General features: G+C 40.8%; 1 protein-coding gene across 6 annotated transcripts in view; it reads right to left on the bottom strand.

Annotated features, from left to right (window-relative positions):
• Positions 1-1378: 1378 nt before the first annotated feature.
• Positions 1379-13251, bottom strand: part of LOC105560471 (endophilin-A) — a 38521-nt gene continuing 26648 nt past the window's right edge. For 2 of the 6 annotated variants that reach the window (XM_012009619.1, XM_012009618.1), the window contains exons 4-12: positions 12348-12564; positions 11771-11904; positions 11600-11666; positions 8997-9097; positions 8819-8922; positions 8045-8166; positions 7003-7095; positions 5919-6034; positions 1379-5592 (exon numbers count right to left, since the gene is read on the bottom strand). In XM_012009619.1, coding sequence (XP_011865009.1) covers positions 5473-5592; positions 5919-6034; positions 7003-7095; positions 8045-8166; positions 8819-8922; positions 8997-9097; positions 11600-11666; positions 11771-11904; positions 12348-12564 — 1074 coding nt within the window. In that variant the 3' untranslated portion in view covers positions 1379-5472. The remainder of the gene's footprint in view (positions 5593-5918; positions 6035-7002; positions 7096-8044; positions 8167-8818; positions 8923-8996; positions 9098-11599; positions 11667-11770; positions 11905-12347; positions 12565-13251) is intronic. The other 4 variants (XM_012009620.1, XM_012009621.1, XM_012009623.1 and 1 more) reach the window with 4 other exon arrangements.

The following is a 13251-nucleotide window of genomic DNA, read 5'->3' on the forward strand; positions in this document are numbered from 1 at the left end:
AGACGAAGGAAAAGAGAGATAGCAAGAAACGAGTACTAAGAGAAATGGGAAAGAGGGAAAACACCAGAAGCTTCTTTCTCCGTGACCAAGGATGCTCAGTGATTTTTTTTTCTTCGGGGATCGATAGATCCGGCGCGTCCGCTCGATCCCCAAATAGATTAGATTACAATTAGAACGCGGAGAGCTCGTCGCGCTCGTCCGAGAAGCACACGCGCTTATAATAAAATTTTTTTAATACTTCAATATAAAAAATTGTCCGTTTGTTTTCAGCTTTCTTTTAAATATATGTTTAAATTAAATGCAGTGAAAGTAACAGACAAAGTTAAGTCAGGTATACCATTATTTCCAAGATAGAGTAGCAATTATTACATTAATGTTAAGAGGGTAAGCTTTTCGTTACACTTAATAAAAGATCTATGGCATATTTAAAAACGCTAAAAATGAATAACGCAAAGATCTAAGCGGTTTAATAAGCGATTTATACCTTCTTTGGAAATTATCTTAGATCACGGAGAGCTAGAAGTATTAAGAAAGAATATTAAATAAGATAACAACGCGTGTTTCTCGCGCGAAGACGCGCGAGCTCGTCGCTGAACAATATTCAACATTTAACAATAGCCAACATTTATAGAATAAGATACCGATTTTAGTATTTATCGTTAAGTTCATCCTCTCTCGCGATCGCGCCAATCTCGCCGCCTTTCTCGTGTTTCTTCTTCTCCCTCTTTATCCGTCATGCCAAATTGCGCGAACCGGTCCACGAACAATCGAACGCAAAGCGCGGACCGACGCGGTATATATAAATTAACATAGTGTATCACGCAGCAATATAAATTTCTTCCCGCACAAGTAGTAATAGCATATATATGTATATTTCTCTCTCTTCTTCCCCCAGCGCAGTGTTTCTCAAATTTATTTCTTTCCTTTGCCGACCGGCAAGAATTTTCGATCAGGAGCGGATTTGCACGAACACTGAAAATATTCGATCACGGGTCCTGCAATTAATTAAACGATCCCCAAAATAAGTCCGTTCCTAAATGTTTGTCTCGTTTTTTTATCTTACACGTAGTATCACAAAAATACTGTCACTTTCTACTTTTTTAAAAGAGGTTTGTGCAATTAATTGTTCAATTAAGGTGCCGTTTTAAAAGATTTACTTTAAATTTACCTTTGAATTAAAATTTTTTAATTACAAATTACACACTTCTAATTATTTTATTTAAAAATTATCTCATATTTACTAAAATTTATTAAAATTATATTAAATATTAATCTGTGAAAACTATTACAACTATTGTTAGGTTTTCAAAAATTACTAATACGTTGTCTAGTGTTCACGTATTCTAATATTGGCAATAATTTTGAGATACCTTATTAATTGTGTAGAATAAGAAATTTTTATTTTTTTTTAAATTTCCGTTGTTCATTGGGGACCTAGAAAGTATTAGCCTCGGACCTTCAACAATCATCATCCGCCCTTAATTCACTACTCGGGATAGTCTGCGGTTTATTGCTATCATTCTAATTGACAAAGCTTCTTCAGTCTCTCATTATATAGACAAAAAACATGGCGATCGAACTGTGAGGGGTAGAAGTTGTTTTTTCCAATCTTCGGTTACTCGCATCAGTTTAATGAGCATTTGACTTTCTCTATATTAGATTTCTGTTACATATAATGCAAGGTTTATTAAAAGTGAACCGTTAATATTAACTGTTTGCAAGGTAAAGGCTGAAATTAAATCTTCTTAATTTCAACTATCGTAATCTTGTGTCAATATATGTATTAGTTCTTGCAGTTCGGTGATTAATCTGTGGCCATCGACTACTAGAGGACAATTTCAAACCGTGCACGCGCGTTTATATTTAAGTTAAATTTAATTTTAAGTTTTAAGAAGCCAGAAAATAATTCCACCATACGGCGACGCGCAAAATACACCATGCGAATAACCGAGAGTGAAAATCAGACGAGATTACTGGAACGAAAGTGATCGTAGGATTCGACGTAGCGTCGCCCTTACACAAGAGGAAAATTAATATAAATTTCTGGCAGATTACACCCTTCATGCCCATTAATTAGCAGAAGTAGTAATTCAACAACACGAAACAATTGCCATTCACTTTCGCCCCACTTTGTCGTCCCTCCCTCCATTCCCATGCAAATCTCTGCGACGTTTTGAGAAACACTGATCCAGCGATGGCCCCCACCGGCTAAACACCGATGATGTTAAACTCTTAATATTGCACAACATCGATAACACCTCGAGTTCCGAAAGGGATTTCGTTTTATCTCACAGCGATTACAGTGTAGATGAAATTTGCATGCGGACCATTTTTCCCACGTTCCACGACTTGTTCTCCGTTCATTACTCGTCGTCTGTCTCAAGTAAGGACTTAACTGGCGACGGTGATAGCAGCAAGTGATAACATTGGTGGTATTTTAATCGATATAGCGATTGTAAACTTTAATTATGCTTAATCGTGAACGAACATGCCTTCGTTATCGGCGTATCGCTCTGCGGGACAAGGAACATTCTCCGATTTGATGGCACTTCTACTACAACTATGTCACTTTAATACTCGTATTATTGTAGGTACTCTAATTCCAACGGAATGTAAGAGATTATCACTATTTTTAAGCCATCCGTCTCCCTTTACATCGCTCTACGCTACGTACGAAAATTCTACAACTTTGTTAAAAATTCTTTTAGCTCTATAATCTACTTTATTAGAGAATCTTACGTTATTGCTCGGAAAGTAATTTAACGAACGGCACAAATTATTTGGAAAAGCTGAAAGCTACGAAATCATATTATTCTATGTCCTCTGCGTATCTGTTCTTATCCTATCAGCGGCGCACTCAATTCGGAAAATGTCCCGAGTCTGAAATCCTTCGATTTAATAGAATCTCATTCGGAATTCAATGTATATGTAATCAAGAACATTTTGCCAGTGCGGCGATTACAGTGATATAATAATGACAATAAAATATATGAACAATGATAATGAAGAGATAACGCGGTCGAGTCTCGCCGTCGCCTTTATCGACAATATGTATACGTGTAAGTAATATACTCTAGTGTCATTACATTATGCTTAGCAGATATCTCGCTCGAAGATTTACCTAAAATCCACGTGGCAACAAATAACCAAGTTCCTTAATTACTTTCATTGTTCTGGCGGTTGAACTCTCATACAAAGTCAGAAAGGAGGAAAGGAAATCTGACGTCAGGACGTTGCGAAAGTATAATTGTTGCCGGGCGCTCACGTAAAACATACTTAATATATAAACATTAAACGGGAAGTCTGCTATCTCCTCATTCTCGTTTTACTCCCGCGCCGTTACGTCGACGGTTAATAATTAATTAAAACTATTACTTCTGGCCGTTTTACAAAAAATTATATTTACATTCTGAATAATTAATTAAAATTTTCTTTAAAACGAGGCGAATTATGTAAAAGATGTCGCGAAAGATGTCGGAAAAGTTTCGAGTGTGTTGAAAATTCAAGAAAAAAAGCCAAATTTTAAAATATAATACTAATATGAAAAATTAAATATTATATTATTTTTTAAAATTTCACATAGTTTTTGAAAATAGTACTAGTGCCTCTCTGGTACGGAAATAATCTTTCATTTCTTCCGAAACCATCACAGCTAAATATTTCAATAAACCGTCGAGCATTTTTCTGCAATTAAAAATAAATCTGAAACAATATATACGTGCGAATACAAAGAGCAGTTGATTGAACAATGTTCCCGATAAATCGATTTTCCATTTTCTCAAAGTTTTTTGTTGCACCATCAACATCGACCCGAAAGTTTTCTGACAGCCGCATTGAACCGTCAAAAACAATCAGTGCCAGCAATTATCTATAATAATCACAGATAATGATGTCGTGGAAGAGATTTGCCGCCATTTCGCTTAAAGTAAAAATCCTAACGTCTAGCTAGAGAGTGTCGCCTAGCAATTAATAAAAAAAAAGAAAGACAAAGGAAAGTGAAGAGCGAACGGTAAGCAGCCAAAAGAACAGTTATTCGATTGAGGAATGGAAACACGAATTGCGATCATTATTATCATACGAGAACATTACACGTGTAACGAGTTTGCTGCGCCGCGCGGACCAACGCAAAATATGCGCCGCGGTTGAATGATCAAACTCTCGCGAGGAAAGCCGTGCGCTTAATTAATTAACATGATAAATGAGAGTCATGAAGTAACTTACGCGACTTAGTGGCCAAGAATCCTTTGCGAAAGGAGGGCGAGTTAGTGGAGCGAGATAAGACTGCTCCAGCCGCGTTAAAATTCACTCTTACGTAACAATCATATACATATGTAACAATTAAAAATGCAACAGTTAAAGAGGAATCGCAAAATCGCTTGATAGTCGTCTCCTTTATATTGGCAGCTCAATGACTTCCTAGACTGAACTGGCATTACTTCATTGACGCCTGGCATTACTTGACTCACATCTAGATTAGCAATTCGAACTGCCCTCTGTTTGATATTAATAATTATATTATTAATATTAATATTGATAATATAAGTATTAGCAGAAGACCTCTAAATTCTAACCAGGTTTGGCGTCAATGTCGACAATAAAGTAATGCCGCAGCTAAAAGCCTTCACTTACCTCAGCGACGAAGTCAACAACACGGCTGGAGCAATCTCACCCCGTCCGAAATCCACAAGCGATACATATTATCCGAACGAAGTAGTTCGCAACAGAACAAACAGAGCGCGAGTTTATCGGCTCGTTACCGAAACGATACGACACTTTCGGTGGCGAAACTAATTAAATGCCAAAGGGAACAATCGGGAAATTCGCGCTCCCACCATAAATCGATTCACGCTAGGCTCGATTTTCTTCCTTTGTGCACTCGAACTATATTATTGAAAGTATCTCGAAAGCATCTCGACGAGACGGAAGATAATGTAGAAAAGTAGATGAGGAGAGAGCCGCCCTTGACAGTGAACTGCTATCGTAGGTACTTTGATGTCTGAGTGTTTGTGTATGCGTGTGTGTATTTATATACGTATTAATACAGTCTGCGTTTTTTGTATCTGTATATGTGTGTCTGTGTGTGTGTGTGTATGTCTAATACGTCTATATGTACCTATGCATACTCGTGTGTATGTGTATTTCTGCGCGCGCGGTCCTTACGTCAATAAAATACACTATAACATTATATATATACATTAATATGCATAACAGGTCTATTCTCGGGGGGGTGGGAGGGGTCTATGGGGAAGGAGGTCTCCGTATAGAGGGCGTGGAGAAAGGTCTAGAGAAACTCGGGACTGTGTCTTGGACGTAAGCTTGAAACCGCAACGTAAGTGACAATAAGATAGATAAGATAGGTCGTCGAAAAGTCGTCTAGGTTTTAGGCTAGCTGGAGAGCAGAGTAATCCTGTAATGGTAGATGCTAGTGAACGAATACGCAGGGTCTTTGGCTTCAAAATGCGCGGCGTCCTCTTAGGGTAATGGCACTACGACCTGCACGTAGGTCACGGGGAAGTAACCGGTGCGGCCGTCCAGGCTACCCTCATACCAATTCTCGTCGATCTTCTGGGTCAAGGTGATCGTGTCGTTTTCCTGCAAACAGGATGAAGTCACTAAGCTGTAAACGTCACCGACTATCCGCCTCTAAAGAGATCAAAAATTCAAAAATCAAGAAAGAATTTAAAGAAAAGTGATGAAAGATTCTCTCCTTTAAGCGTAGACATTGGAACGAGAACGAACGGGAGAGTTCGTAATGTACAAGATCTGCTTTAAATATAAGCTCGTATCTAAAATACCATCTTTGAAAAAGTCGTTTGAAAGATTAGAGTGTCCTTATATAACTGTCTGAAGAGTATCAAACACTTTTTAAATGTTCTCTTGACTTTTCTTAAACGACAGCGGGTCCTAAGAGAACCCACCTTAAATCCAAGTTCGCCGGGATTCTCGGGCTCGAAGTCGTACAGGGCTGTGCAGCACGGCGATCTCTGTATCGGCGTTCTCGCTGGCGATTTGCTCGGCGAGGGCAAGGGTGAAGCTGAAAATAGTCAGCACAAGTGTGCTAAACTACTAGAAGTCGCGCTAATCTGACGTAAGAGAAAAAAGAAACAACACGTCGCAGTGTGCAACCGTATGTCGCATCGCGTACGTACAAACTACACACTTAACAATCTGCCGTGGTGGTCGTGAAACCATCTCGCGCGGAAAAACCGTGTCGCGCAAAGCAGCGGTGTGTGGTGTCGATCTCTTTCCAAATGCGAAAGTAAAATGTGGCCCAGAACGCTCGAGGGTGCAAGTAAGCCCCTCGAGTGAAATCAATCACCGACGGAAGCTGCGTGAGGCTAATTGAAGTCTTCGCGGCAGAAGGAGACAGCTCTTCCCAATTTCTATACAAGGCATCATTTGCCTAAGATATCTCGAGGAAGAATATGAGATTTTTAGATAAAAAAAAGCGTATCACTTCTAAAATCAAAAAACTACCAAGTTAAAACGTAGGAAAGAATGCGTTTCTCGCATACTATTCTTTTACAAAATTGAAATAAACACTGCCAATTGCGTAACACTTGTAAATTAGTAAAATTTCGCAAGAATCGCTGCGCTCCTTCTTGCAACTTGGATTTCATTCGATTGCCTAAAAACTATTCAGCGCAATCCTCTTCTACGGCACGGGGTGGCAGGACACTATCTAATAAACGTGCATGTGGCGGTCAGTTATCAGCGTCGGTTATAGAAAGCGGTGGAGAATCTCAATCGAAAGGAAAAAAAAAACGAAAGAAAACGGCGCAGGATCGGTCGCACCAACGGCCTCGATTGCTAATCCTGCGGGGACTCGACGTCCCGTTTTCTAGATCATTGTTGGATAGAGCGAGAAACTTTGGACAATTACGGTGAACGTTAAGCGCACTTAACAGCGCAACAATTGGTGCAACCGCCCTCGAGCGACTCGAAAAGGAATTCGTTTGTTCGCCGGACAGAGAGACGAGGAAACCCCCATGCAAAGTTTACCATTGGTAGATTGTGGCGGGTTTCCGGCCGGAAATAGCTCGAGCTGCGAGCGCTTCCCGTCCCCGTGAATCGGAGAGCCGGCCCGACTTGCCCCTACATTGTGTCAGAAGGACAGACAGGTATGCCACATTATACACACAGCACAATCGGAGGAAGAATGGGGTGACGAATGTGACAGTGTGGCGAGGGTGCGCGTGTGTACGTGTGTGCGTGTATCTCGCGCGTGATCGCGGCGGTCGATCGAGATCGAACGATTAGCGTCCGATACACGTAATTGACTGATGTCTGTTCGGCGGAGACTTATCTTCCAAGATTTAACTCAATCGAATATTTTGTAAACTTTGCAAATAAAGCTTGATTGACATAGCAATCCTTCAATCCGTTTTATTTTCTGCAATCTCATTTGTATCGTTCAACTTATGGACGTAGTATAAACGGACCCACCATGCGCTCTATGAAAAAGTGAAGCCAGAATAACCGAGTGAGACAGAAAATAAGGGGTTGGTCGATCGTAAAGGTTATTAATAGTAATGGTTCAGCTCGGAGTGTATCGATAAGCGCAAGAAAAGCACTGTATCCTTTTTCCCCGGTTTGCAGTTTCGCGTCAATCTTCAAGCCGATTGTCCGGTTAAAGTTTCCGTCTCGGTTCAAATTTAATCGATAGAAGATAAGAAAGAAAGCGATAACTTCGTTTCTATCGTAAAGAAATATTTCGGAGGATAAAACTTAGACGACTCGAATCCCGCTCCCGTTTTGACAAGTGCGTGGTAGAGTTTGTACGTGAGAGAAAAAAATGAAACACATAGAATATTAGACACATGTGTCGCCGAATATTTTGCCAAAGTCGCTTCCATTGCAGGGTAAGAGAGACAGGAGAATGCAATATGCCGGTCAATGTAGTACGTAGGGACACGTAAACGCGTCCCTCCCTCTCCCCCACGGCGTGACAGAAAGAGAATAAGGGACGAAGAAACAGTCAAACAGCCAGACCACCCGAGTGTCGTCGCGTGGTGTAGTAGAGTATTTGTGAAATGCGTTTTACCGTGAAGAGAGAAGTTCCCACCGTTCATATGGTCCAACGTCGGCAATCCGCTGTCCACGTGCAGATCCGCCAGTGTCTTCGGCACGAATTCCAACTTTGGTCTATTTGCGGCCTCTTCTTTCCTGAGGAGCAAGACATTTACACGTGAACGGCGTTGTCCGGGGGAAATGGATGCAGTTGTGCAATAAGGAACCAACCATTGTCGTGATTTTTAATTCTGCTAAGTGATCATGAATATAGTACTCTCCAAAAGTCAATCAGTGGATTATCGCTGAAAACGGTGAATCTTCAGTGACGCACTGATTGACTTTTAGTATATTATGAAAAAATGAATCCGATTCTTATCTGCGAAAAAACATGCACGCAAACATGGAATCGTATTTGGGGGGCGAATTGTAGTTCGATCATTACTTGAGGTAACGTTGGCGCGGAATTTTCTTCCTAACGTTTAGCGAATTTTGCTCCAACGGAGAAGTAAAGTTCCGCATTGCAGAACTGCGTCCAAATGATTGCTATAGTTATTCAAACGCGTAGACGCAAAAATGGATAACTCGATCTTCTCATTGTGAAAGATTCATGTATTTAGCCGCGACGCGGAAAGAAATGTGCGCGTTGAACTAACGCTTTGTGGAAAAATACCCGTAAAGTAAAACATCGTTTTAAAAAGAACAGCAATGTTTTAGCGCACATTTGAGAAAATTACGGAAATCAGTTTCGTTGACACTATCGGCACCGACTTTGACAACAACTTTTAATTGCACCGTACAGACGTACTTTTCCAAGAGTGTTTCCGTCAACCCCCTGAGAACCTCAGTGCACTGCTGATGATATTCGAGAAGAGCCTCGCTGAAAGTTGCCAATTGTGCCACTTGTTCGATCTGCAAAAGAACGACGTAAGAATCTCGAACTGCGCGCGTCGCGCGACGTCTCGGCTTAGCCACAACGGACTCACGTCGTTCTCCAGCAAATTGAACATGCCCATCTGCGCCAGATGGAGGCTCTCCGCGAACTTCTCCTCGGCCTGACGAATCTCCTCGTCTGAAACGTGAGAACCTGTTCGCAAACGGTTGCCCCGCCAACGGCATTAAAAAGGTTGCACTACTGGGTTGCTTCATTTCCTAAATCTAAACACTTACAGTACAGCGGGCACAATAGAAAAGCGTAATTAATTCTACGAGTGCGCAAATGTATTTCTAACACTAGAAAAAAAATGATTCGATCCAGTGTCGTCGAGTACTTTGATAAAATGGTAATTTTTCACCATTTCTAAAACTAGCAACGACGCGTAAAGGCTCAGCGCAACGATTTAATTTTACAAATATGTAACTAAGAAATGTATTTTAAGGATACAAATGTCTACCAGAAAACATTTCTTCGAAAAATCCTCAATTTTACGCAGATTTTCTAATTTTTCTAATTTTTTCACAGGACTTATTACAGAATTTTGCAGGAAATTTACGAACAATCGGTAGTATGTAACAAGTCTCCAAAAATACGGGTCTCCAAAAACACAGATTTTCTAAATTTTCTAATTTTTTTTACAGGATTTTACAGGAAATTTACGAGCGATCGGTAGTATGTAATAAGTCTCCAAAAATACGGGATACCAAAAATCCTCAACTACGGTTTTACCCGGATTTTCTAAACTTTCTAATTTTTTTTACAGAATTTATTACAAAATTTTACAGGGAATTTACGAGCGAGAGGTTGTATGTAAAAAGTCTCGAAAAAAATACGGGATACAAGCTCCTGGCACGCAACGGAAATCATACCAACATATGGTGACGAGGTGCCCGACCGCGCCGGACTTCCAAAATGCGGACTGGCGGATCTCTTTCCGGTCGCTAATAATCAAGCGTTCGCCACAAAAACAGACACCGATCATCAGCAGAAAGCGCAAATTCATTCGGAGCAAATGGCGCAATAGAATCGCACGACCGCGTATCAACATACCAATAAGTTTGAATTATAACAGTTTAAATAGCACGAAAGCGAGATGTATAACATTTACAAGAATTGCCATTATATATAAAATCCCGCCCAAGAGAATGTTAATGCTAATTTATTTTGCGCCGTACACATATCAGCCGCTATTTACTTATCAAAGTGATAATTAATTCAGTTACCCATTATTTGGAACGAATTAAAAATCCAAAGTAATTTGCGGCTGTGCCAAAGTTCAAAGGCTCGGAATTAACAGTTATTATACTCAATATGTGTTACTCTCATAAAATATCGTATATACCTATAATATAATTTAATATATCGTAACATTTGTGCGAGAGAAATTTATTCAGTTACTTGGCTTAAAGATATTAATATTTATAAATTGCGAAACACACGGATAACTCGCTTGTCAAAGCCACCGAACAGTTTTTTCCTTTCTTCTGTATCTTGAGCGACGATTCTGATGCAGCGAGCGAACTAATTACACGAACAATAATTTTCTCCGTATAAAACGCACATCAAGGCATTTTTCTCGCGTTCCACTTTCAAGTCCACATTACGACGCCGATTTGTGATTCTATTTGATCGTGCTCATGCAACGCAGAACATGCGAGTAAGAGATCCCCTTTCTATTGCAAAAAAAGTTGCACCATTTGCATCTACTCATGCAACGATTTTATCACGATTCCTATTTTGCAGGGGGAGGGCGAGTCATGTACGAGACATAATTCTATTTTCCCACGCGCATGCTAACAGCGGGGAGACGAGGCTGTCTTCGTAAAAGGCTTAAAAACCCACCGACGTTACGCTGGAAAAGTATAAGCAAAGAATCGAAATTGCCTGAAAATCTCGAAAGTGCAAAGAAAGCGACGTAATCGTCAAAGCGAATCGTTCGTGGACGTAAAAAATAATGCTGGAGAAAAAGAGATATAGAAAAGATATACGATGCAACTCACGAAAATGAAAACTTGAAAAGGATAAAAACCTTTATCTTTATGCGCGTCCCTTTTGTTCAAGTACACAGTTCACAGAGAAGAGAATTACAGAAATGTATAATAAAATGAACGAATGAAAAGCGTCGTTATTCAAAAACGACATTTCTGCGGCTGTTAGTCCTTACTTTTACAGAGGCGTATCGTTCCCTCAGCGCTTTATTCGTCACGTCTCTCTTTCGAAAATGGTGAAAATCTCGTAACCGCGAGTTTTTTTTCTCCCCGCTTTCCTCTTTCGGAAGAAAGTAATCTCGGTCATGGCGCTTTTGCCTCTTCGAGAACGGTGATTCTGCAGTTGTGACCTTCCGCCATTGCAGCGCGGTCCCGGCGTAATATCGTCTCTTTCGCGTTTTCTTTTATTACACCGCCACCTCGAAGATCGCGAGCGTGCGGCCCCTCTCGCGCGCCCCGAGGGCGCGTTTCGCCCGGCGTCGTTTCACTCCGCGCGTTATAGCTCCGTCACGGTTTTTATTTCAATTCATCGAGCCGCCGGGCGACGACGGCGTTCGTGCAAGGACACGCGCGACGACGGCTCGCTCGCCTGAATAAATCAATAGGAGCGCGGAAACGCGAGAGGACGAGAAGCGAGGGCAACATGCGGGGGACCTCAACGTACCTTTCGCCTGGCGTCTTCGCTTGCAATCGAAGTCCAGCCTACGGCCTTGCAGTTTCTTCCGATGGTGCTGAAATCAACAAATCGGTGGAGATCGAGCGCGTGCGAGGGGGCCGCGAGGAGGCGCGGCGCCTAGCCGAGCGCGACTATACACAACTTTTCCAATAACCGTACCATCACTTCTTTCAGATCCTTAGTCTGCAGATGGTGCAGCGGCTCGAGGAAGTTCTGCTTGATGTTATCGTCCAACGAATACTTGACGTCCGCCATCTGCTTCATGGCTTCGCCCATTTCAATGAGAGCCTGGGCTGCAAGGATTGATAAACATGGGGTGGAAGGTAAGGTGGCGTTCAGACAATACGACCTATCGATCCTCGATATTTCTCCCCCCTTTTTTTAATCGTAAGACTAAAATGTCAATAAACTTGGATGCGAAAGCAACTCTGACACGCGCGACGACTATTTTCTTTCATCAACTGAGAAATAATTACCAGGTGATCGTCCTCGTCCCCTGTCAACAAAATTGCCGCGTACAGCAGGGAATGATATATTTTTGGAAATGAGAGGAAAATAAAATCGTTAGATTTTAGTTTTAGTAAAGGTACTCGGGGTAAAAATAGCAATCGCCGTGAAAGTAATTTTAAAAGATGATCCCTGTTCGGGCGAGAACATTTTAGACAAGGAGGTGCGGATCGAATTTCCCCCGACACCGCGAAAAACGCGCGATCGTCCAAGTTTAAACTGCTTGTACCGAAAACGCTGTCTTCGCCCATTTTCTTGCCGTAAAGGAGCATGCAATCGCCAAGTACACCTTCCGGCTGGGGATAGGTGGACGCCTTTGCCTGGCCGCTGAGTTTGCTGATACCCTTGACCGCGGCCATCTTCGCCCTCGCCGTCGGGTTCGGTTGAAGGAACTCCTTCGTCTTCATCTGCAGCTCCTCCACCAGCTCGTACGTGACGTCTGTTTTCTATACATGACGTGTTTATGTGAAGCCTTCGTCTCTTGTCAATTCACTTCAACGGGGACGTCAGGGAATTCTTTATAAAGCTTTGAAATTATATTCACGATGCGTACGAAATGGCTTATCAATCCAAGAGTATATTTATTTAATAATGAATAAATTCTTGGCATAAATTTCAAAAGCATTATCGTCTTCTTTCAGGATTGTCCTTTATTTATTATCCAATAATTTATTATTCCCTGAGAGTATTAAATTTATTTATTTATTTATATTATTTAGCATGTATCATTTAAGAATCGGTAAGACTCAATTCATTTTTGACGAATCTTTACACAAAAGGTTTTTTAAAATAATCCTTGTAAGATTTACGTATTATTTGACCTCTCTCTTACCTCAAAATTGAAACTGCTATCGATTCTTTTCAAAATAGATTTGATAAAAATGCACACAAAGAATCTTTATCACAGAACTAAAGGCGATTGCAGAGATGAAATTTAAAAACGATTCTCAATAAAGAATTTAGCACGCGTCATTTAAGAAATGACAAGACGTAATTCATTTTTGGCCAATCTTTACGCGTGTTTCAAAGTCTTTTTGAAATAATCCATGTAAGATTTGCGCATTATTTGATCTCTCTCTTACCTCAAAATTGAAACTGCTATCGGTTCTTTTCAAAATAGATTTGATAAAAAT

The sequence above is a fragment of the Vollenhovia emeryi genome, unplaced genomic scaffold (assembly GCF_000949405.1).
Source record: "Vollenhovia emeryi isolate VEMERY1.0 unplaced genomic scaffold, V.emery_V1.0 DF939229.1, whole genome shotgun sequence".
NCBI lineage: Eukaryota > Metazoa > Arthropoda > Insecta > Hymenoptera > Formicidae > Vollenhovia > Vollenhovia emeryi.